Source organism: Geotrypetes seraphini, chromosome 1, assembly GCF_902459505.1.
Source record: "Geotrypetes seraphini chromosome 1, aGeoSer1.1, whole genome shotgun sequence".
Lineage (NCBI taxonomy): Eukaryota > Metazoa > Chordata > Amphibia > Gymnophiona > Dermophiidae > Geotrypetes > Geotrypetes seraphini.
In genome coordinates, this window is record NC_047084.1 from 458,853,558 (window position 1) to 458,877,157 (window position 23,600).

The 23,600-nt window shown below is 42.8% G+C and overlaps 1 protein-coding gene across 5 annotated transcripts in view; it reads left to right on the forward strand.

Annotated features, from left to right (window-relative positions):
- The window catches only part of LOC117349270, a 225,114-nt gene that overhangs the window by 125,454 nt on the left and 76,060 nt on the right, over window positions 1-23,600 (forward strand). For all 5 annotated transcript variants that reach the window (XM_033922530.1, XM_033922504.1, XM_033922512.1 and 2 more), the window contains 2 exons: window positions 989-1,078; window positions 1,341-1,466. In XM_033922530.1, coding sequence (XP_033778421.1) covers window positions 989-1,078; window positions 1,341-1,466 — 216 coding nt within the window. The remainder of the gene's footprint in view (window positions 1-988; window positions 1,079-1,340; window positions 1,467-23,600) is intronic.

Sequence of the window (23,600 nt, forward strand, 5' to 3'; positions counted from 1 at the left end):
TGAATCGATGTTTCACTCCGTCAAAAATTACAAAGACTAGGGGACACTAGATGAAGTTACAGGGAAATACTTTTAAAACCAATAGGAGGAAATGTTTTTCACTCAGAGAATAATTAAGTTCTGGAATGCATTGCCAGAGATTGTGATAAGAGCAGATAGCGTAGCAGGTTTTAAGAAAAGTTTGGACAATTTCCTGGAGGAAACGTCCATAGTCTGTTATTGAGAAAGACATGGGGGAAGCCACTGCTTGCCCTGGATCGGTAGCATGGAATATTGCTGCTCCTTGGGTTTTGGCCAGCTCCTAGTAACCTGGATTGGCCACCGTGAGAAGGGGCCACTGGGCTTGATGGACCATTGGTCTGACCCAGTAAGGCAGTAATGGTTCCCACAGAAGCCCAGGGGGTCCCAGAATCGGTGATGTTCAGAGAGAAGAAAGAAGAGGGGCAAAATACAGGCAACAATGTAAGAGGGGAGAAGTTCTGAGTAGAGAATGACACGGTGACAAAATTCATCACCGTTCCCGTCCCTGCGGAAAACCGCGGGAAACCATCTTCATGTCATTCTTTAAGGAGAGAGGGAAGAATCAGAGTATGAATGGCCACAACCACTGACCCACAAGCTTTGCTTTGAAGAATGCTGGTGTAGAAGGATTGAGATTGAAATAGACACTAGAAAATGACATGGGCTTATTTCCCGCGGTTATCCGCGGGGACGGGGACGGTGATGAATTTTGTCACCGTGTCATTCTCTAGTTCTGAGGAATGACTGTGTAAACACCTTTTCCTTTTTACCTCATCCCAAGTTGTACTTCACCCTGACTTCCCTTATTGTCCCCTCTGTTGCAATGGTTTATCAGAAACTGCTGAGTGTGGTGGAGATGCAGTTGAGGCCTGCCTACCCGTTCATAGGTTCCTCACTTTTCCTAATGCACCTCAAGCCTTCGATGTTCCTCATGTGCTTTTTCTTTTTGGGTGGTTTGTCATTACAGGCAGCAGACGTGCCCACAGAAGCCCAGGGGGGACCAGAATCAGTGGTGCTCAGGGAGAAGGAAGGAGAGTTGCAAAATGCAGGCAACAAGGTAAGAGGGAAGAAGTTCGGAGGAATGTCTGTGTAAACACCACTTTTCCTTTCTACCTCATCCCAAGCTGTATTTCACCCTGACTTCCTTTACTGTCCCCTCTGTTCTTAGGGTTGTAATGGTTTATCAGAAACTGTTGAGTGTGGTGGAGATGCAGTTGAGGCTTGCCTATCCATTCATAGGTTCCTCATTTTCCCTAATGCACCTCAGGCCTTCGACATTCTTCATGTGCTTTTTCTTTTGTGGTGGTTTGTCATTACAGGCGGCAGAGCAGCTGGAAATACTGCGTAGGGAGTTAGACTTTATGCGACAGGAGAGCCACTGTTTGGTGGAGCAGCTGAACTCTCTGCAGCAGCAGCTCAGGACCATACAACAAGTCATCAGAAAGGTAGGATTCCTGAGGCCACCACCTCGAGCACCAGAGGCAGGGGATAATGTGCTGACTTATGAGGTTGGGGTTCCAGATGTGAAGGCCCCAGTTCATCAAGATCCTTTTCCCTAGACACAGAATGGGAGAAAAACCTTGGAATTCCCACCTTAAATTTGATAAACAGGCAGTCCACAAGTGTTTCCTCTCTTTCATTAATTCGTTGTCTGCCCTTCTCTGTCTCATTTTTGTGTCTGTCTCTCTTATTGTGAAGATTAGAGAAATAATATCAACAATTTTTTTTTTTTTTTTTAAATTTAAGGTGATACCTTTTTCTTGAAACAACTTTATTTGTAGCTAGGTGTCGAGCTGGGTTCCTTTTATGAAGTCTGGGTCAGGATTCAAGAAATGTTACTAGCATGACAAAAGTGTTGCAAAAATGGTAAAAGAGCATTATTATTATGCATAGAAGAGAAATACCAGAGATAGCTCCCAGGCTCTAGTGCTGCTCAGTGTTGTCTCTGGCCTGGTGGCAGCATGCTATAGATTTTGTTTCTGCTCCTCTTGTTCTCCACAAGGATAGTTTTTCCTGTTCATTTCTTGTGGAAAGTCTTTGCTTTTCTGTTACTTTTGGGAAATGTGCATATCTTTTATCTTTGTATTTTGCACATTCGAGGAGGGAATGTATTTCTGTTTTTCTTTCTCTTGGGTGAGACCACGTTCAGAGTCTGGCTTCTCGAGGTATTCAGTTCAGGTTTTGTCTGCATATTTCTAATTTGTAGTCACTTATCCTGATGAGGCTTGGTCTGTGTTTTGAACGTGTGACCATGATTGAAGGATCCTGCAAGTCTATAGTTTTTTTGCATTAGCAAGCAGGGTGAATCAGCCACACAAGTGGGAGATGTTATCATGCTGACATGAGCTCTCTCAGGGCTCAGAAAAATCCAAGGTTCCTGCAGTCTGTTTTTGTTTATTCTTCCTCCTGGATGCGGTGTTTGCTCTCTCTACGGCAAGGGTTCTCAACCTAGTGCTTGGGACACAGCAAGCCAGTCTGGTTTTCATGATAGAAACAGAGAAAAATCAAATCGGATAAAGACCATATGGCTTATCCAGTCTGCCCAGCCATGCCATCTACTATCCCTTCCTCCTCGATACTATGTAAGAACTTAAGAACATAAGAACATCAAGCACAGTAGCCCATTCTCCCGGTAGCCAATCCAAGTCCCTAGTATCTGGTTAAAACCCAAGGAGTAGCAACATTCCATGCTACCGATCCAGGGCAAGCAGTGGCTTCCCCCAAGTCTTTCTCAATAACACACTATGGACTTTTCCTCCAGGAACTTGTCCAAACCTTTCTTAAAACCAGCTACGCTATCCGCTCTTACCACAACTTCTGGCAATGCGTTCCAGAGCTTAACTATTCTCTGAGTGTTAAAAAATTTCCTCCTATTGGTTTTAAAAGTATTTCTCTGTAACTTCATCGAGTGTCTCTTAGTCTTTGTAATTTTTGACGGAGTGAAAAATTGATCCATTTGTACCTATTCTACTCCACTCAGGATTTTATAGACTTCAATCATATCTCCCCTCAGCCGTCTCTTGTCCAAGCTGAAGAGCCCTAACTGCTTTAGTCTTTCCTCATATAAGAAGAGTTCCATCCCCTTTATCATGTCAGTATTCTTTGAACCTTTTCTAGCACCTATATCTTTTTTGAGATAAGGAGACCAGAATTGAACGCAATACTCCAGATGAGGTCGCACCATGGAGCAATACATGGACTTTATATGCATGAGAGAGATTTGCATAAAGTGAAGAGGTGCATGTAAATTTATCTCATACATATTCATTGTGGAATCTTGAATGGCCAGGTGTGTCCTGAGGACTGGGTTGAGAACCCCTGTTCTAGGGATAATTTTGTAACAGGGAATCTATAAAAAAAACTTCATACAAAAAAAATCACCCCAAAAAACGCTGTGCATAAAACCCAAGCAAAGCCAAAGAACAGTACTTGCTTTTACAAAGGAGGAAAAGCCTCAAAACCCTGTCGGGGAGGTCTTATAATGTTTCTGTTGTACACTTGTGCATTAGTTATTTTTCTGTATCTGTTCTTTCTTATCATTGATAAAAATGTTTGAACATAAAAATGTGATAGTGAAACAACCCCCCGCCCCCACAGTGCCAGGGCTGTAGTTAGAGAACTCCTGCTCAGCTTAGAGTATGGTCTCAAGCTCAACAGCTCCAGGGCCACCTGTGGCCCGCCAGGTACTATTTTGAGGCCCTCGATATGTTTATCATAATCACAAAAGTAAAATAAACAGTTTTTTGATCATATGTCTCTTTCGCTATAAATTACAATATTATTATTAATACTTAGCCAAAAGGAAAGATTTATAAACTATAAAGAGTTTTACCTCATGCAAAACTGTTATTTATTTAATAAGACATTAACTTTTTTTTTTTCTGAGGCCCTCCAAGTACCTACAAATCCAAAATGTGGCCCTGTAAAGGGTTTGAGTTTGCGACCACTGGCTTAGAGGGAACAGTGCTCTGTATACTACCTACACTTTCAAAGTCTTTTCTCTGTTGCCATCACACTCAGCCAATCCAGGTCAGAAGAATCTGGCAAGATCCCAAAAATAGATCAAGTTCTCCTTGGTCATACCCAGGGATAATCAGTGGCTTTTCCAATAATGGTTTATGCACTTTCCCTCTATGCTTTTACCAGTTTAATATAACTTTTAGTGGCATTCTGTATGCCATATATATAAAATGGAACATACAATAGCAACACAAAAAGGATATTTTGGTAAATTTCAGAAAATTTGGAGACTATTAACAGACTTTTGTAATGAATGATAACATTTTCCCAAAGTAAGATATTTGATAGAAGGGAAAAGGGTGGGTATTATTTTTATTTATCTCATAATGCATATGAATATATCAATAGTCTCAATATATTTGTATGAAATTCTGTTACGGGAGGGGGTGGGGATGGGAGGGTTTCTATTTAATAATAATTGTTTAGATATTAGGTGTATTACATAATATTCAAGATATTATAGAATATAAATATGTAATGAAATGTTATATTTAATGTGTTATATGAGAGTTAATCAAGTGTGTATTTATAAGTTCATATGATTTTATCTAATACACTTGTAATATGCAAAAATGAATAAAGAATTAAAAAAAATAATAGTATGCTGGGTGAAGTAATACTTTGGATAGCTTCATGGCGTATTCTTCAGTCTCAGTACCATTCGAAAGAGTAAATAACTGATAACATAACATAAAATTTTATTTATATATCACAATACACCATGACAATGCCCCGTTTGATGCGGTTAACGGGGTAAGATAGAGGATCATACATAAGAGGGGAGGGCACAACGATAAGGAACATAGGAGTGTAAATAACAAAGGATCGTGGTAGGTCAGAGTCAAATACAATATAGGTGAGGCAATAAACGAAGAACTTGAGAAATAAACAGATTGGATCTCGGGACAAATTCAGATACGGCAAGGGAGGAATGAGTCCGTACATAGAGCCTTCCTTCGTTTTGAGGAGAATGAGAGACGTACAAAGAGGGCACAGTCCATAGTCACCTGTTTCACACACCTCTATCATATATCCTCTCAGTCATCTGTTCTTCAGGCTGAAAGAATCTTAAACTCTTTAACCTTTTCTTGTAGGGGGGGGATTCGTTTCATCCCTTTTTTCATTTTAGTTGTGCTGCACTGTGGAGCAATATAGAGACATTACGAAATCTTCTGTTTTATTCTTCATTCCTTTCTGAATAATTCTTAACATTCTGTTAGCTTTTTTGACCACTATACACTGAGCTGAGATTGTGTGTATTGTTTTATTGAATGGTGATTCCTAATATGTACCTGTATTATGAATTATTATTATTTGCTTCATGTTGCACTTCTCCATGTTAAAAGCCCATTTGGGGGGCGGGGGAGGAAGTGACATCACTGATGTGGCAGGACACAAGGGAGTGAAGCTGCATTGGGACCGCAGTGAAATCATTTATTTATTTATTTAAAACTTTTTTATGCCATTTAAAGAAAAGACTAAACAGTTTACATCAATAAAAACAGACATAAAATAAAAACCAAACTAAAATCTTCCTAATAAAATTGTTTCTTACCTTAAAATATTGGCTATTGAATCACAAAAATGCAGTAACAAACAGCTGTCCCTTACCATTGAAGAATACCGTATTTCCCCATGTATAGGCCACCCCCTTTGTATAGTCCACCAGAAACGCCTATTCTAGTTTTAAAAGTCTTATATAAGCCACGGCGCTACTGGAGTGCCCCGTACCTTTTAAAATACCGTAGCTCCCTTCCTCCAATGTCACGGCCAGCGGTGCAGGGCAGAAGCGATATTTTCGACATCTAGCTTGGCCCCGCGCTGCTTACTCAATGCCTGCCGCCAGTTCTTGCCGGATTTGTGAGACTCGAGAGAACTGACAGCAGGCTGAAGGAAGCAGCCGGCAGCCATCCAGCGAGAGAGCTACGATATTTTAAATGGTATGGGGGACTCCAGTAACACTGCGGCTGATCTAATGGGGCGGCTTATCTACGATGTCTTTAGATAGGCCACCCCATATAAGGAAGCCACACCCACTGCATAAGTTTGTAAAACCCATGTATAAGCCGTGGCCTATACATGGGGAAATAAGTTATGTGGCAATAGAGCCTCCATTTTACACTTTTACATCTCACCACTACCTGGATTACGAGGTCTTGTTAATTAATAGTGACCTTCTTCCGACCCCTCTGTCCAGACTGTTCAAGGAGACCAAAAATTAAATGAAAATATGGCAACCATCAGTTTTTGAGGTCCCCAATTTTAGTGGCTGATTCTTTCTGCTCATCGATAAGAGAAAGTGAAGTTGTCTAACTATTAACAAGGGTTCTGCCAAGACAAATGGATAAATAAGACACTCAAGGTTTTTGCGGTGCTCACTCCTAAGCTCTGCAGTAGACTCTAGAGTAGTGGTCTCAAACTCAAACCCTTTGCAGGGCCACATTTTTGATTTGTAGGTACTTGGAGGGCCTCAGAAAAAATAGTCAGTGTCTTATTAAAGAAATGACAATTTTGCATGAGGTAAAAACTCTTTATAGTTTATAAATCTTTCCTTTTAGCTAAGTCTTAATAATGATATTGTAATTTATAGCTAAAGAGACATATGATCAAGAAACTGTTTTATTTTACTTTTGTGATTATGATAAACATACCGAGGGCCTCAAAATAGTACCTGGCGGGCCGCATGTGGCCCCTGGGCCGTGAGTTTGAGACCACTGCTCTAGAGGTAGCAGCTGCATGGGGATGTCCTGCATGCACATAGAAAAAATGTTTTTAAGGGGTTTTTTCCTCCCCCTGAGCTCCGAGAGCTATTTCAGTGCCTTTGGATGACATCACTCTTATGGGTGTGCTAACTCTGCTGTTCACAGAGAACTCTTGTAACAAGTAAGCAACTTCACTTTCATTGGAGAGATGTATAAGCTCCCAGCTTGTTTTATTTCCTAGGTTGCAAGTCTTAAGAGGAGGTGCATTGAGGTTCCAGGGCCCAGTGTAACATTTGTACTGTTGCCTCCTCACAGGCAGGGACTGTGGCAGTTTTAGTCCAGGGAGTTAGTACTGTTTCGGCAGGGGTTAGTAACCCCTCACATCCATGTTACAATGTACTGTACCATATAAAGGACTTCCATCTGGCACCTCACCCACTCATCTTGCCAAGAGCATGATGATGTCGGCACCACATGCATTTTGAAACCCCATAGGCTGAATGTGCTGATTCTGTGCATTGCAGGATTAGCACAGCTGGTTTGTGAGTTGTGGAACGTCCTTGTGGTGCTGACATGCAGTTAGCAGATTGTGTACAGTCAAGGGAGTAGCAGCAGCAGCACTTTATTAACAAAAACAACAAAATCTTTTTGTTGGAGGCTTACTTGACCTTAAGGCAGTTTTCCATCAGTTGAGCATACACCAACCCATAGCTACTCCAGGGCACCCATGGCATTTTTTTTGGCACTTGGCCATAAAAGTTGCCAATCCCTTGTTTTGATATGGTGAATTTTGCTACACGTGTGCCCTGTGTGTGGCTTTTGGTGTTACATGACAAAATGCCAGGTAGTAGAGGAATGTGCTATGCTTATATATATCTATACACACACACACACTCTTTTGTTCTGGGGAAAGAGTAAGAAGAACCATGACTGTCTCTCTCTCTCTCTCTCTCTCTTTCTGCCTGTCTCTGGCTCTTTGTACAGACAGGTTAGACATTTTTCTGCTCTCACATCACCATGTACAGCCTGCAGCAATGCCTGGGACTTTGCCAGATATTCTAATTCAAGTTCAGCAAGAGCAAAGGAAGAACCCCCCATCCAACTAAAAAAAGGAAAGCAAAATTGTCTTGAGAGTTTCTAAGCACTAACAGGACATATATCCCTTGAGATCTAATTTTTCTCAGTGGAGAAAAGTGGGATTGGGCAGAAGCTTCCTTGCTGCTAGACTAAATGTGTCTTCCAGTGGCATACCAAGGGGGGACGACAGTTTGTAAGTGGGTGCTCGGAGCGAGGGCTAGCGTCATGGTCCAACTTCAGGAACTTCTTCTGGCAGTGGCAGCATTCAGAATTTGCTGCTCTGTCGGGTCCTGCCTTTGCAGATACAGGAAGTAGGCGGGACCAGGCAAAAAGGAAGGCCCATCACCAGCAAGGGCAGGGAGTTCTTAACATTGCACTGCTGACTGGGGGGTGATAAAGAGAGGGAGGGACGGGAGGGGGAGAGAAATGCTGCATCTGATTGAGGAGAGGGAGGGAGGGAAAAGAAAGACCAGGGAAGGGAGAGGAGAGGAAAAAGAGATGCAAGACCATGGAGAAGGAAGGGAGGGAAAGAAAGGAGCTGCCAGACCATGGAGGGGGAGGAAGAGATGCCAGGGCATGGGGGGAGGGAAAAGAAGGAGACAGAGATGCCAGACCAGGAAGAAAGTAGGAAAGGAGGGAGGTAAAGGAAAGAAAGGAGATACCAGAGCATGGAGGGGGAGGGGAGATGGAAGGGAAGAAGAGGAGAGAGATGCCAGGCATGGGGGGAGAGAGGGGAAGGAGTCTGAGATGCCAGACCATCAGGAAGGAAGGGAGAGAAAGAAAGGAGATACTGGGGTGGGAAGGAAAGGAGAATGGCAGATGCTAGTGCATTGGGGAGGGAGTGGAGATAAAAAGAGAAAAAATGGAAGGGATATAGAAAGAGGGCGCTGGATAAAATGTGAAAACTGTGCCAGAAGATGAGACGAGGAGGAAAGCAGAAACCAGAGTGACAAAAAGTATTAAAAAATTTTTTTGTTATTGCTTGAGAATAACATAGTATTGTAGCTGTATTGATAAACATTTATAGATAGAAAATGGAAATAAGGTAATTTTTTTATTGGGTTAATTTTAACACATACCCTAGGTACGCCACTAGTGTCCTCCCAGTACCATAAATCGTCAGTGGGTCCAACTGTATACACCCAAGGAGGATTAAGACAATAGATCAGTGTGTATGTATCTATGAAGGGATTTTGGAGTGTGATCAGAGGAGGTGCTGTGGAGTGTGAATGATAACTAGAGATGGAGACACTACTGTGCGGTGTGAATGGATATCAGATGTGCTATGGAATATAAGTGAGGATATGAGGTGGCTGGTGGGAAGGGGGAGGGGGATAGAGGAGATCAGAGGAGTTCTGGGGTTAGAGTGAGGGAATGGTAGTCAGATTTCTCTTTCCTCTACCCCACTGTGGCTCCCCCCATCCATTCATCTCTTTCTTCTGCTCCTTTTTTCTCCCCATCATCCCCTATCCCAATGTCAGTCCTAAGATACCTTCTCCATTTTCTTTCTCTTTGATCATCTCCTCTCCCTGCCATTCCCCAGATCTCTCTTCTCTTATTTACTATCCCCCACCTGCCTTTCCAGCACCAATCACTAAGATAATAATAATAATAATTTTATTCTTATATACCGCCAAAGCCATGATAGTTCATGGCGGTTTACAACAAGAAATGCTGGACAATCAACGAAGAGGTCACAATTCAAAGTCGTCAATACAATCTTACATAATGGAAGAAGTGGAAAGCTATATAGTTCTTAAGGTTACTGGTTGAATTAGCAGAGCTATAAAAATTCTTAGTTTACAAATCGATTGAACAAACTCGTTTTTACCAATTTTTTAAAATTGAAGTAGGTTGAGGAGTGTGTTATAACGTTACTCAGCCAATCTTTCCATTTGTCTGCCTGGAAGGCGAGGGTTCTGGCCAGGAATCTTTTGTAGTGGCTGGCCTTTATTGTCAGATAGGTGAACAGATGTATTCTTTGTGTGTGCCTAATAGAACTTGCCAGGTTAAATTGGGAAACTAGGTAAGTGGGGGTCAGACCAAATATTGATTTATAACACAGACAAGAGAACTTAAACAGAATTTGTGCCTCCAGGGGAAGCCAATGGAGTTTTTGATAATAGGGGCTTATGTGTTCCCATTTCTTCAGCCCAAAAATCACTTGAACTGCTGAATTTTGAATGACTCTGAGTCTTAGAATGGTTTTTTTTGAAGGATCCCAAGTAAATGATGTTGCAATAATCGAGCATGCTTAAGATGGAAGATTGAACCAGTAAGCGGAAAGATGTTCCATCAAAGTATTTTCTGATGGTTCAGAGTTTCCATAGTAACGAGAAGCATTTTTTATCCAATAAATCTGTGTGAGCATTTAGAGTAAGTTGGCGGTCCAGAGTCACTCCCAGAATTTTTATGGAGATCACACACACACACAAAAAAAAAAAATAGATTGGACACGTAAAAATGACATTTTCCTAGTACAGTACTCCCCTGAAATTTGCAGGGGTTCCGTTCCAGGAACCCCTGTGAATTTTGAAAAACCGCGAATATGGTTTTTATAGGCAGGAGAGGACAGCTGGGGTGCCAGCAGGTGTAAAATCGCTCGCAGTATGCTCCAACCACCTCTTTCTGTTGCTAAAGTCAGGCTACACCAATCAGGAGCTGCTTTGACACGCATTTCCTGATTGGTGTAGCCTGAATCTAGTACAGGAAGAGGCGGTCAGAGAATTAGTGAGTCTGCAATTCGTGAACTGCTAATTTGCGGGGGAACACTGTATTTCATATTATTTTTAGATTGCATAGCCTAATGTACAAAGATATCCACATTTATTTATTTAAAAGATTTCTTAACCGCCTATAATTAGGCGGTTTTACAAAAGAACAATCATATAAAATAAAAAAATATACAACACATATTATACAAATAACAACAGGTCCCTCATATCAGCCTTATTTTGCAACACTCGACAGCGTATCAATACAGAAATATTCATAATCCTGGAAAAAAGCATTTATTGAAATGCTTCTACAAATAATGTAGTTTTCAGAATCTTAAAAATCTACTGTACGAAAGTGGATGTGTGTTTATAGTATAGTGTCGGACAGTCTGTAAGTGGTCAGGTGGTGCATAATTGTGTTTAATCTTTGCATAGTAGACAGGATTGTTTACAACAAAACATAAAAATAGAGAAAATTGGAATATATGAATATAACCAAAGCAAAGATTGTCACAGAGACTCCAGCAGATAAACTGTTTGTCCTCTTTGATGTGCGAGATTAGTGACTCAGTGCTGCTTCCTTTCTGAGGGTGTCACACCCTGCAGCCAAGCTCATGACCACATTTCTCCTGATAGATGTTTTTGGTTATGAATCCTTTCTACGGCTAGATGATTATAGCCTCTGCTTCTGGGCTAATGTCACCCTCATCAGCTTCTCCCCTCACACATACCGGTAAAGATGCTGCTATTTCTCAGGCTGGTCAGATACTTATGGCCCAATGTGCAAAACCTAATGCCTACACTAAAGGTGATTATTGCTGGTGTTAGTGTGCAGACCACATTTAAATGCATCTCGTAGTAGGCTGAAAAGGAATGCTGTCAGGCGCATTTAGTGTCTTCGAAAACAATGTCAAGTCTGGAACAGTGTTAGAAAGGTTGGTTGAAAAGAGTGTAATGACACTGCTTCTCTCCTACCAACCCGACCACCCTACCTCGAATGGGCTCCCTGTGCTGCTAGCCCTCTCCCCCTGACCATTACAAAAATGTCCCTGGTGAACCGGTAGATTGGATTAGATATATTTGATATACTGCTTTATTCTCCTGGTCTCCCTCACAAAAGGCCCTGGTGGCCCATGGAACTTACACAGCAGGCCAGACTCCCCGGCCAAGGTACCCCTCCACAGCCCCAACATACCTGGTTGAAAGGAAGATTGGAATGCACTGGGCAGGAACTAACTACAAAATAAAGGAGTTTTTCCCTTATTTGGTAGTTAGACGTAACCCAGTGCATCCCAGAACGTGCTGGACAGGGCTCTGCCATGTTGATTACACCTTACCAGAGAGAAAATAGGAGGATGCCTATTCTCTCCTCCCTGCTTTCTGTTAGGTGTGGTGGGGTGGAAGTGGACATAGGCCTAGACCACCAGGAAGCACCTTGGCGGGGGATGAGCATGCCTGGCCTGCCTTGTTGGGGCTCACTGGACTACCAGGGCTTTGGCTATTGGTTTTGAGAGGATCGGGCTCCTTTAGAACACCAGGGCCTTTTGTAAGGAAGGCCGGAAGAGGTCCACTGGACTGCTGGAATTTTTTTTTTGGTAAGAGTTGGGGAGTGGGGTGGAATTTAGGCCAGAACCAGCTGTCGTGACATGCCTCTTCTTTTTTATTTATTTTAATGTCAGCTTTGCTGTCGGTGCCTGAGCCAATTGGCACTCAGATACCGACAGGAACTTCAGTGCAGAATAGTAGGCAGCTAATTAATACCAGTTTTTAACGTGGCATTAATTTACATGCTCAATATTATGAGCATGCTGTGGTAATTTTGTTGTTCCAGGTTCACAGTAGAATTTGATTCTACTGCAAACCTCTGAGCATCGGTCTAAGAGTGTGGAGTGGTTCGTCTTTAACAACCCTGATATTCCCAGCAGGGAGCAGTTCTTGAAACATGTACTTGGACTTACAAAGTTCTAAGCTAATACTTTACTCCAAGAAATTCAATCACACTCATGGATGACTAGCTTCCAGTGGCAGAGGACAGCATTGCCATAGCTCCAAGCAGGGTTGTTTCAATTATTAGGCAAGGCTAAAGAACAGCTGGAATCAAAGCAAAAGTAGGCCCTGACAAATATAATCAGAAGATAAACAGGAGCTATTTTTATTTTTATTTTTTTTTTACCAACAAGGAGAGTGGGCAGCTTTCAAATAGTGTGTTTACCCAGGTTATTCTGGGAAGCGTGATGTTTGGATGATCATGATTGTTTGGGTAGGGAGAAAAAATGCTTGCATGGACACCGGATTTTAATACAGGCTCTAAGCTCCACATGCCCAATAGCCATGTGAGATCATAAGAACATAAGAGTTGCCATACTGGGACAGACCAAAGGTCCATCAAACCCAGTATCCTGTTTCTAAGAGTGACCAACCCAGGTCTCAAGTACCTAGCTAGATTCCAAGTAGTAAAACAGATTTTATGCTGCTTATCCTAAGAATAAGCAGTGGATTTCCCCAAGCCATCTCAATAATGGCCTAGTATGGACTTATCTTTTAGGAAAGTATCCAAACCTTTTTTTAAATCCTTCTAAGCTAACTTATTTCATCACATTCTCCAGCAACGAATTCCAGAGTTTAATTACACACTGTGTGAAAAAATATTATCCCAGAACAAGCAGTCAGCATATTTTCACATGTGGATGATGCCATCCATGGAGCTCGATCCAGACAGTGCCAAAGTGTACTGTCACTTTTAACTTCTTGGAAGTCTTGAGACTGCCCATACCATGCATGCTTGAATGCCTTCCCGCCTGGATGGGCCATTTGGCCTTTATCTGCCATCATGTTTCTGTGTTAAGTTCTGGGGCCAGTACTGACTCACAGCAGTCCCAAGTACAGTTTCTGACTCTGTCCTTCTAATACATTTTTCCCCCACCTTTTCTAGAGTCAGATGTTCTGATTTCTTCTGGCACATGATAGGATGCTAGTGAGATCGAGGAAGCAAATGAAAGTCCAGGAGCCCTGAAGAAACGGCTAATACCCGTGAAACGTTGGCTGCTTATGGGACATCATAGAAGTCTAGCAACACAGTAATCAGCACTGTTGTGTAACATCTCAGTTCCTATTAAGAACCTTAGTGGCATAGGGTCATTCTAAATGGAAGTTTTTTTGGAGCCAATGATATGGGCGGAGGTGGTTTGAGCTTTGAGCTCTACCAAATTAAACCTGAAGCTTTTTCTTCCGTTAGACCAGACCTTCAGCTAACAAAGTGGAGTATTTGTGAATGTTTATGGTACTCTAAGATTAGGGCCAGCTTAAAGTAAGAACAGAGGCACTGACTCAGAGCTCCAAAAGCTTGCCTCTCCAGTTCACCTTTCATAGCGGTCAAAGACTGCTGTTCTGCTCTGGCTGCAGTGCTCTCTTTATGCTTCTGCTGGCGCAGATTTCACATTTAAACTACGGTAGCTGGTTTAAATGTGAAAACTGGTACTTCCTGTTCTCTCCTTTTAACCGATGGCAGTTTCAGCAAAGCACAGGAACCTGAGGTCTCCAGAATCCCTTCCTCAAGGATGACCTGATATCATGGGCCCAGTGTGATCTCCAAAATCTTTCCCCTTTTCACACTCCACGCCTTCTTCATGTCTGCATCCCCCCAACATCATCTCTTCTAGTACCTCATCTCGGGGACAGTGGGGGTAGGAACCATACTAACTCAATTCTGCTTTTATCAAAATGGCACTGGTGACTCCTAATGATAGTGTACTACCACTTGGGGTTCAATCTGCCATATAAGGCATATAATCTGCCAATCTCTTTATATGACAGCTTGACTCCCTAGCAGTAGTACTGCAAGACCACCACTAGGGGACAGCAGTACCATTTTAAAGAAGGAAGCCACTGAGACAGGAGTGAGTGGGGATCATTCCTGTCCTCTGTGCCCCCTGAGGTGAGTCAAGGTACAGGGGCAGGAAGGGAGGGGTAGGCTGGAAGGCAGCTACTGGGGAGAACTGGCTGATTAGGAGCCAATTTGGGCAGGCTGGCTGAAAGGATTCTTGGGGGAGGGGAGCACTGGCTTAGGATGCCACAATCCCTTGAGCTGGCCCTAGTTGAGCTGTACAGAAGCCAGCTTTTCAAAGCTATTGAGAGTGTTAAACTCATTGCAACTTGCCCTTTTTTGGACAGAGTGAAGAGGTTTGCTCAGGCACCCACAGAGTTGACACCTATGGGAGTGACCAAACTTTTGTGCTGTTCTTGCAAGACTGTGAGAACACTGTATGAGTTTGTGTATCACATGACTCAAAATGCCTGAGAGCCTTGTACTGCCAAAAGAAAGGACAACATTTCTGGAAGTGGCACTAATCCAAGATCTCCAGAGAATAGAAGGCGAGTATGAATATTGAGGGGGGAGAACCCCAACTGGGAACAGGATGATAAAGAGAATAGATGAGAGAGGTGAGTGCAAGCTCAGACTGACTGATATGGGGAAACAAACTGAGGTGAGACTGAGAGTATATCAGGGAAGGGAGGGAAGAGAGAAACTAGGCTGGAGCCAGGCTGCTTGAGAGAAAGTATGGTTTAAACGAGTAATCGTTGGTATGCTTGAGCAGCTGAAACAGTTATTGGAGAGGAAACAGGTCATTTAGGTGCCAACTTTTGGGCCCTGTTGTTTAGTTGCAGGATTTAGGCACTGTGATCTTTAGGTGCCAGATTGTTGGCCTGATTCTTTTTGACTTTTAGCACAAGATTTTTTCTCTCTGGTACCCTAGCTGCACTCCCTCCCTGTTTCTCCCCAACAGTGCTGATTCCTTTCCAGCATCTTTGCAGCTACCTGGGATCTCACTTTCCTACCACCCAAAGGGAGACAGACTACAGCTTGAATTGCTAATCCACAGCTCATGGGATGTCATAGCACTATGGGTGCTTGTCACCCACAGAGCCAGCCTCCCCACTAAAAATCATAGGTGAGCAGACTCCTGCATTCATGATGAATACACAGCTAAGATACTACGGTACTATAGCGCTGAAATGCATATTCAGCGCAGTACATTCAGCATGTATTAGACCAGTGTTCTTCAACCGCCGGTCCGTGGACTGGTACCGGTCCACAGAAATTTCCTGCCAGTCCGCAATGCACAAAGCCGTGGGCAGCAGCTCCTATGCGTGTCATGTGCCTGAACCAGAAGCCTTCTCTCTGATGTCGCAACATCAGAGGGAAGGCTTCCAGATGAGGCGCGGGACGCTTTGTGCACTGCTTCAGTGGTTCAATATGCAAGTACTAATTGTTACACGAATTGTTACCGTTTACATGCTATTACGAATTGTTACTGTTGACCAGTTACTTTTTCTCACTGTTCCTTGACGGTTATTGACCAGTTGCACTGTTCGGCAAGTATTATTGCCCAGTTAACACAGCACTTTATTAAAGAAACCTGTTTGCACAACTGAGCCTGCTTTGCCTGATTACCCTGCCCGGCTCGGCCTCCACAGCCAGGCGAGGGATGCACAGAGCGCTAAATCGCAGGTCCATTCGGTACATCCCTCGGCTAGGGAGTCACCCATATGTGGCTGACTCATCCTGCTTGTCCTAGGAGAAAGTGTAGTTACTTACCTGTAACGTAGGTTCTCCGTGGACAGCAGGATAGTCAGCCACACAACCCACCCGCCTCCCCATATGGCCGACCCGGCCACAGCTAGGAACATCCTGGGGATTAGGGGGAAGCAGGGGGGAAATGGGTAGGGCTCGGGAATGCCCAGTGGTGCCCGGGCACTGCACGTGCTCAGAGAAAAAAAAAAAAATCTCTCTGAGCTATTGGAGAGCTTATCCGTAAATTGGGAGCTGTTGGGACAACACCCATATGTGGCTGACTATCCTGCTGTCCACGGAGAACCTACGTTACAGGTAAGTAACTACACTTTCCCTGGGCATGCAAACAAGAGCTACACTTACTGCAAACTTCTGTCTGCATGCACCAGGCATGTTCCTCCCCCCCTTGCTTTCAGTTTCACAGCACACATATGGGCCCTGTTTCAGCACTGTTCTAGAACTATGTGATGAGCACTGTTAACTTTAACACTGGAGTTTTGAGCTTCGGGGCTGAAAGGTCTTGGTGTTCAGAGCCTGGCTACTGACCTCTGGGTGTCCCGTGGCAGAGATAGAAGGAGGGAAAGGGCCAGGCATTGATGCCAACAAAGAGGAGAGGGGGAGAAGGTGAAGGCTCTCGGCCTGGGAGAAGAGGGAAGGAGAGCACAGTAGATACTTGGGGCAGGGAAAAAGGAGGGGGAAATACTAGTAGCAACCCAGGAAGAAAGGGTGGAGAATTCTAGCAGGAGTAAAAGTCCAGGGCATTGGTGGCATGTTTTATTAGTATTAGCCATGCAACTTTTTTTTTATCTTGGTTAAAAACAAAAGAGCCTCTTCTCTCTCCACCTTCTCTGTTGCAGAAGGGCTGTAGTCAATGGAAAGCCACATGTAAGATTGTTGTCTGTCTCTTCAAAGTGCTTAAACTGGGTATAGAAGGAAAGCCGAAGTTGAACTTTGTACAGTATCTCAGATCACCCTTATCTCTTTAAGAAAAGTGTGAACCAGACTGTGTGAGCCTATTGTCTGCACCTTTAACAATAAAGTCTATTGTTTCACCATCCAGAAAATAAATAAGAAGCAAGTTGGCAGTTGGAACTGCCATCCTGCCTGGCGCATAAGAATCATCATGAAGAAAATATGGCAGGATTCCTCACATGCCCGCCTCGCCCTTGGCATTTCTGGGATTAGTGATTTCTAGTGTCAGCTTTAATGTGCTCTGTGACTGAACAACACTTTGTGCAATGATTGCACCTTGTAAATAATAATCACTGCTCAGTCACTGTTCAGTGTTGTGGATTTTATTTTTTAAACAGTCATACTGGGGAAATGGGAATGGGAACTTGTATACCGCCTTTTAGTTGCTTTGTGTAACCCCCTCCTTCTCAGACTGAAGTAAAAGGTATCCCTCTTGAAATAAGATTTGTTTTGTAGTCGTGCACACCGAGGGTTAAATTGATACCTTTCCCCAGGAGAAGGTGTGAATTACATAAACAAAATAATATTATATAATAATATGGTATAACCTTGAAATAAAAATAGTTATTAAACATATAATAAAATAAATATAAAGAAGCACTAAGGATTCAGAATTTAAATTAGAAATAATATTTACCGCATTCCACATAATGAAGAACATTGATTGTGAGACTCTGGATGATAAAAGAGGTCGGTTTGTCGAGGACCAAAAGAGTTCCCAGTCAACATCAGAAAGTGAGGTTGTCAGCATAGATTCCCAATGTTTCATGGAATGAGAGGAAAATGTAAAAGAATGATCTCTTAGAATACTATAAAAGAGAGATATCGCTTTACCTTTTGATATAGCCAATGTGGACCAGTGATACAAAGTAGAGAATGACACGGGGAAAAAATCTGTCCCCGTCACCGGCCCACCATCCTCTGCACCGCCCCATCACCGCCGTTCCCTTCACCGCCCCGTCACCGTCACCGCCATCCCTTTCACCGCCCCGTCACCGCCACTGCCATCCCATTCACCGCCCCGTCACCGTCCCCGCTGCATCCATATAAGCCTTAGTACTGTAATATTTAGCTTATTCCTTTCTTATAAATCAAAGTTCCTGCTGCTGAACTAGAGAAAGAGATTCAGCTGGCAGGGCTTTGTTTATAAATTTTTATCAACACAACAAATATACTATTTTATCCTAAAGCAAAAAATAAATAAATAAATATAATTTTTCTACCTTTGTTGTCTGGTTTCTGCTTTCCACATCTTCTCATTGAATTCCTTCCATCCACTGTGTGTCTTCTCTCTGCGTCTTCCATTTGCTGTTACTGTGCCTCCCCCCCCCCAATTGGTCTAGCACCCATCTTCTTCCCTCCGTTCCCCCATAGTCTGGCATCTGTCTTCTTCCCATTCTGTCTTCCACATTTCCCTTCAGGGTCTGTTCCTCTCCACCCTCCTTCAATGTCTGTCCTATTCCTTTCCACCACCACCCTTCCCTCCCTCCTTTACCATCTGTTCCTTTCTACCACCCTTCAGCTTCTCTCGCGTGGCCTATCTATCTACCTTCCTCCCTCTTATTTTCATGGCACGTTACAATGTAATTTGTGCAAGCCACTGGAGCCTGCGAGCTCGGTCCCTGTCCCATCCCCACAAACCATCTCGCTTCTGTGCTCCTATTTTCCCCATTTCTAATATCTCCCATATGTATCTTCCATTGCCCCCCCTGTGTCCATATACCATCCCCATGGCATGTCCCCTTTATGTCTCTGTCCCTATGCCCCATGCACATAATTTCCCCTCTTTCTGTTACCTTCCTGTGTCCAGATTTCCCCTATCTTCCTCTTCCATACCAGTGTGTCTCTTCTTTTCAACCCCATCTAGCTTTTTTCCCTCTTTCTTCCCCCCCCCCCTGCTTCTAGCATCTGGCTCACCTGCCAGTCCTTCCCTTTCTTTCCTGCTGTGGGTTTTTCTTTCCGACTTCATCCCCTTTCCCTTTCACTCCCTCCTTCCAATTTGAGCCGGGAACACTAGCGATCGCACGGTCCCCGCAGCTCACACCCGCCTGCCCAATCGATTCTAGTGTTTAGCCAGCTCTCTCCCTTCTCCTCACCTTAGTTTGTAGATTTTCTTTTTCGGCGACCCGCACGCTATCAGAGAGTCGCGCACACACGGCTGCTCAGTGTTCAATCTTCTGCTCTGCTGCAACTTCCTGTTTCCGGTTGCGTCAGAGCAGAAGATTGAACACTGAGCAGCCGCGCGTGCGGGTCGCCGAAAAAGAAAATCTACAAACTAAGGTGAGGAGAAGGGAGAGAGCTGGCTAAACACTAGAATCGATTGGGCAGGCGGGTGTGGGCTGCGGGGACCGCGCGATCCTTCATGCCTCACTGCGGGGACAAGACCATTCACCGCCCCGTGGGCGGTGAATGGCCTTGTCCCCGTCGCCGCAGCGACTGCTAGTTTTCTTCCCCGTTTTCGGCGGGTGACCCGCGGCTAAAATGTGGTGGCCGCGGGTAAACCGCCACCGTGTCATTCTCTAATACAAAGTGTGAATGGATGTCATATAATCAAAGCGTATAGACATAGAAGATAACATCTCAGTAAGAGAAAGCCACTGTGAGTAAGCAGAAGGAGACAACGAGTAAGTAGAGCAAATTGTGACAAAGGGAACAAACGAAGTGAGAGTGGTTATCTGATGGAGAAACCACAAACCAGCCCGCTGCCACCTCTTCCATGAAAGAGATTTACTATTGATTTGGATTTGGGGGTTATTCCAAATGGACAAGAGTGGACTGTCTTTAATTGAAATCTCTGCGATTTCGGATGTGGAAAGCTAACCTAAAACAAGACTCTATATGTTGGAATTGTATGAAAGAAGCTGGGACTCTTGATCACATGCTTTTCCACTGTACTCAAGTTCGTTCCTTTTGGGCGTGCATTTGGGACACCATAAAGTCTATTACCAATTGTTCAGAAGAAATTTCCTTTGACATTATAATTCTCCGATCTCAACATCCTTGTTTTACACAGTCGAACTGTCCTCCTAAACTCATTGATGCAATGTTTGTGACTGCCCTTATGCACATCTTAAAAAATTGGAAGTCCTCTTCATTACTAAACTATACCTTTTGGTGGAATTCTTTGAGCATGTATCATAAATTTGAATCATATGCTTATGAAAAGAAAAATATAATTCGACTTTCCAAAAGTTTGATACAATGTAAATCACCCTGGAAATTCCTGGACTCATATGTTCAATCTATTTCATAGACACTCCTGTCTTCTTCTTCTTCTTCCTCTTCTTTTTCTTTACCTTCATCTTTTTCCTCATTTTATTCTTTTTCTTTCTTCCTTCAATTTCTCTTTCCTCTTATCTTTTCTTTTATTATTTTTTCATGAACAGTCCTAGTACTTTGGATCTTTTAAAACGATTCAATTCTACATTGCACACTGTAACTGAATATTTGTTATACTAAATGTTTTGTTTTTATTTTTTGATATCTTGTACTTGAACTGTTTCTTATATTTTTTCAAAAAACTCAATAAAAAATATTGAACTTAAAAAAAAAAAAATAATAATAATATTTAATAAACAAATGCTGTAAATCAAATCCAAACAAAGAGATTCTACTTCCCCTCTGTAAAATTCTTCTTTTTCCTCAGATTTGGGTATTTGAGGCTATATGTTCTTGCTTGTAGGGGTACCACGTAGGCGCACTGTTGCTAGCAAAATCTCTTGTTAGCAGACTCTCTCTTGCTGGAACTAACCTACTACTCTGACTTAAACAAACCAATAAGGGAAAACCCTATCCTACATAACCCCAAAATTGCCCCAAATAACCCCAAAATTGCCTAAATATACTTTCTAAGCTAGGAAAAAAAATAGATAATTGATGTTCCCTATACTTTTTCCCTCCCCAGAATTTCCTATTTCCAAAATCACTCAAATTTCTTATATCTCAAAACACAAATAAAACCCACAGTCTCAATAAATTTTACAGAAGATATTAAACTTCCAAAACAGTTTATCAAATTTTCTTCACCAATATTCTCACAGACTATTTCTAACACCCAATAGTCTCACAGATAAAACAATTCTTCACATCCACCAGAAAGAAATATTTCAACCTTGGAAATTACCAGAATCTATGAATCAAACCTCAACTTCAACCACAACTTACAATTCTTATTCAAAATTCAATAAAATCAACTATAATTACCTTCACAAGAGCCACACAAGCCAAAACACCTCTTCACAGAACCAAGTCACCCTCCCAATTGTCAAATCTCACAGTTAGAATGTTCAGAAAGCTGATGCTGATCTCTGCATGAGGACAGCAGACCTGTGCAAGAGATCAGCAACAGAAAACCTCAAAACAAACAATACACAAACCATACTTCTCAAAAATAAAAAAAACACAAGATATTTCCTCCCAGAACCTCTCTGCTTCATTAAACCCTTTAAAAACTTCTTTAAACCCTGTTTTTTTTCTCAAGTAGCTATTAAATTTTTAACCCTGGTTACATTTGGCATTTCAAATCTGACATTCAAAGTGATGGACACTGGATGATTTAAAGTGACTTGCCCAGGGTCACAAGGAGCAGCAATGGGATTTGATCTCACAACCAGTGAGCCACAGCCTTACCAGGCCAGACCAAAGGTCCATCTAGCCCAGTTTCCTGTTTCCAACAGTAGCCAATCCAGGTCACAGTATCTGACAGAAACCCAAATAGCAACATTCCATGCTACAGTACCAATTTAGGGCAAGTAGTAGCTTCCCCCATGTCTTAGACCAGGGGTGGGCAAACTTTTTGACTCGTGGGCCACAATGGGTTCTTAAATTTGACAGAGCGGCCGGACCAAAAGCAGATGGATGGAGTGTTTGTGTGAACTAATATAAATTAAATGTAAATGTCATAACATAAAAGGTTTTGGTCTTTAAAAGGTAGCAAAGCATGAAAACGTAAGGCTTATCGTACAAAACAAATGTGCATGATCATTTCTCCCTTCCTCTCCTTCACCCCAATTCTTCCTCTTTCCTTTCTCTCCCCCATATGTGCAGCATCTTTCCTCCCCTCTCACCCATCCCCTTGTGCCTTCCCTCTGCAGCATCTTTCTATCCCTGAATCCCTCCCATCCCCCTGTGCAGAAGAACCCTTGCCCACCTTCCCTATCCTTCCCTCCCATTCCTTGTGCAGCAGAACCCTTGAGCACCCGCCGCACAGCCGAACCCCCACTGACCATCCTTCCCTTCCATCTGAACCCCGCTGACCATGAACCCTACATACCTCCCTCCAGAGCAGCATTGTGCTGGCAGCACTTCTTTCTTCGGGGCCTTCCATGTGCCACGTTACTGATGACATCATCAGTGATGCGGCAGAGGGAATTCCCCGATGAGAGAAGGCCGCGAAGCAGCCTATTTAGAATACTGCCTTCCAGATGCTGCTCTGGAGGGAGGTACGTAGGGCTCAGGGTTTGGATAGTCGGCAGGCTGGATTAAAACACTATTTCTCAAGACGTTCTTGCTCAGTACATTGGAAAAGCACTCTGTCTCCTAATGGTCCCTTTGTTTCAAGTTGTCCTGCAAGGATCTCCAACTCTCTTTAATTTGTACTTGGAACTTCTTGCAAGACTCCGGGAAATAGACTTTCATTTTTTTGCAGATGACAACCAGGAGGCAGCCATGTCCAACGTTAATGTCAGATTTGGTCAAATAACTGATTGGCTGTTGGTGAATAATCTTGTTTTCAATGTTAGTAAATCTTCAGCAACGTGAATTTCTCAGAAACAACTTTCTCTTTCTTCTCATTTAGCTATTTTGGGTGTGTGGTGCGATGACCAATTGAGCTAAAAGCCCCAAAATTAGCCATGTAGTTAAGGGCTTGTTATGTCACTTAAGATCCCTTCTTCTGACTAAAGAGAATGAATCTGACCAAAGTAATTCAAGTCTTCATAACAAATGGTCTTGAATATTGTAATAGTCTGTTTTTACTAAGACCAAAAAACAACCCCTGCAACTTTTGCAGGTTATCCAGAACACTGCAACGAGATTGCTTCAGGGGGTTAAAAGATAAGAGCATATCACCACAGTTCTGTATGACCTACACTGGTTGTCAATTTGTAAATGTGGAATTCAGATTTCTCTGCCTGATGTTCAAAGCATGTAACATTAGTCAACCTGAATATTTGTCAAATATATTGTCAAGATATATACCAGCTAGATTGAAAATAACTAAATTGTCATCTACAAAATAAGCTTTACTCACACTCCAGTGTCTCTCTTTTTATTTTTTAGTTGTCCTGTCCATAGGAGCTCCTTTTTTAATGGGATACCTAGGGGTGGGGGAAGTTCTATTGGGTAGTTTTCTTATACTTATTATTCTAGGGGGTTAGGACCTCTGATAGAGCTAGATAATTTGATGATTATTTTATCTGACCTTTTTGGACATGACATGGTTGCTTATTGCTGTTATTTTTAGTGAGTTGGGTTCTTGCTATGCTTGTATTAAGGATGTCTTGGTATTTACCATTTACA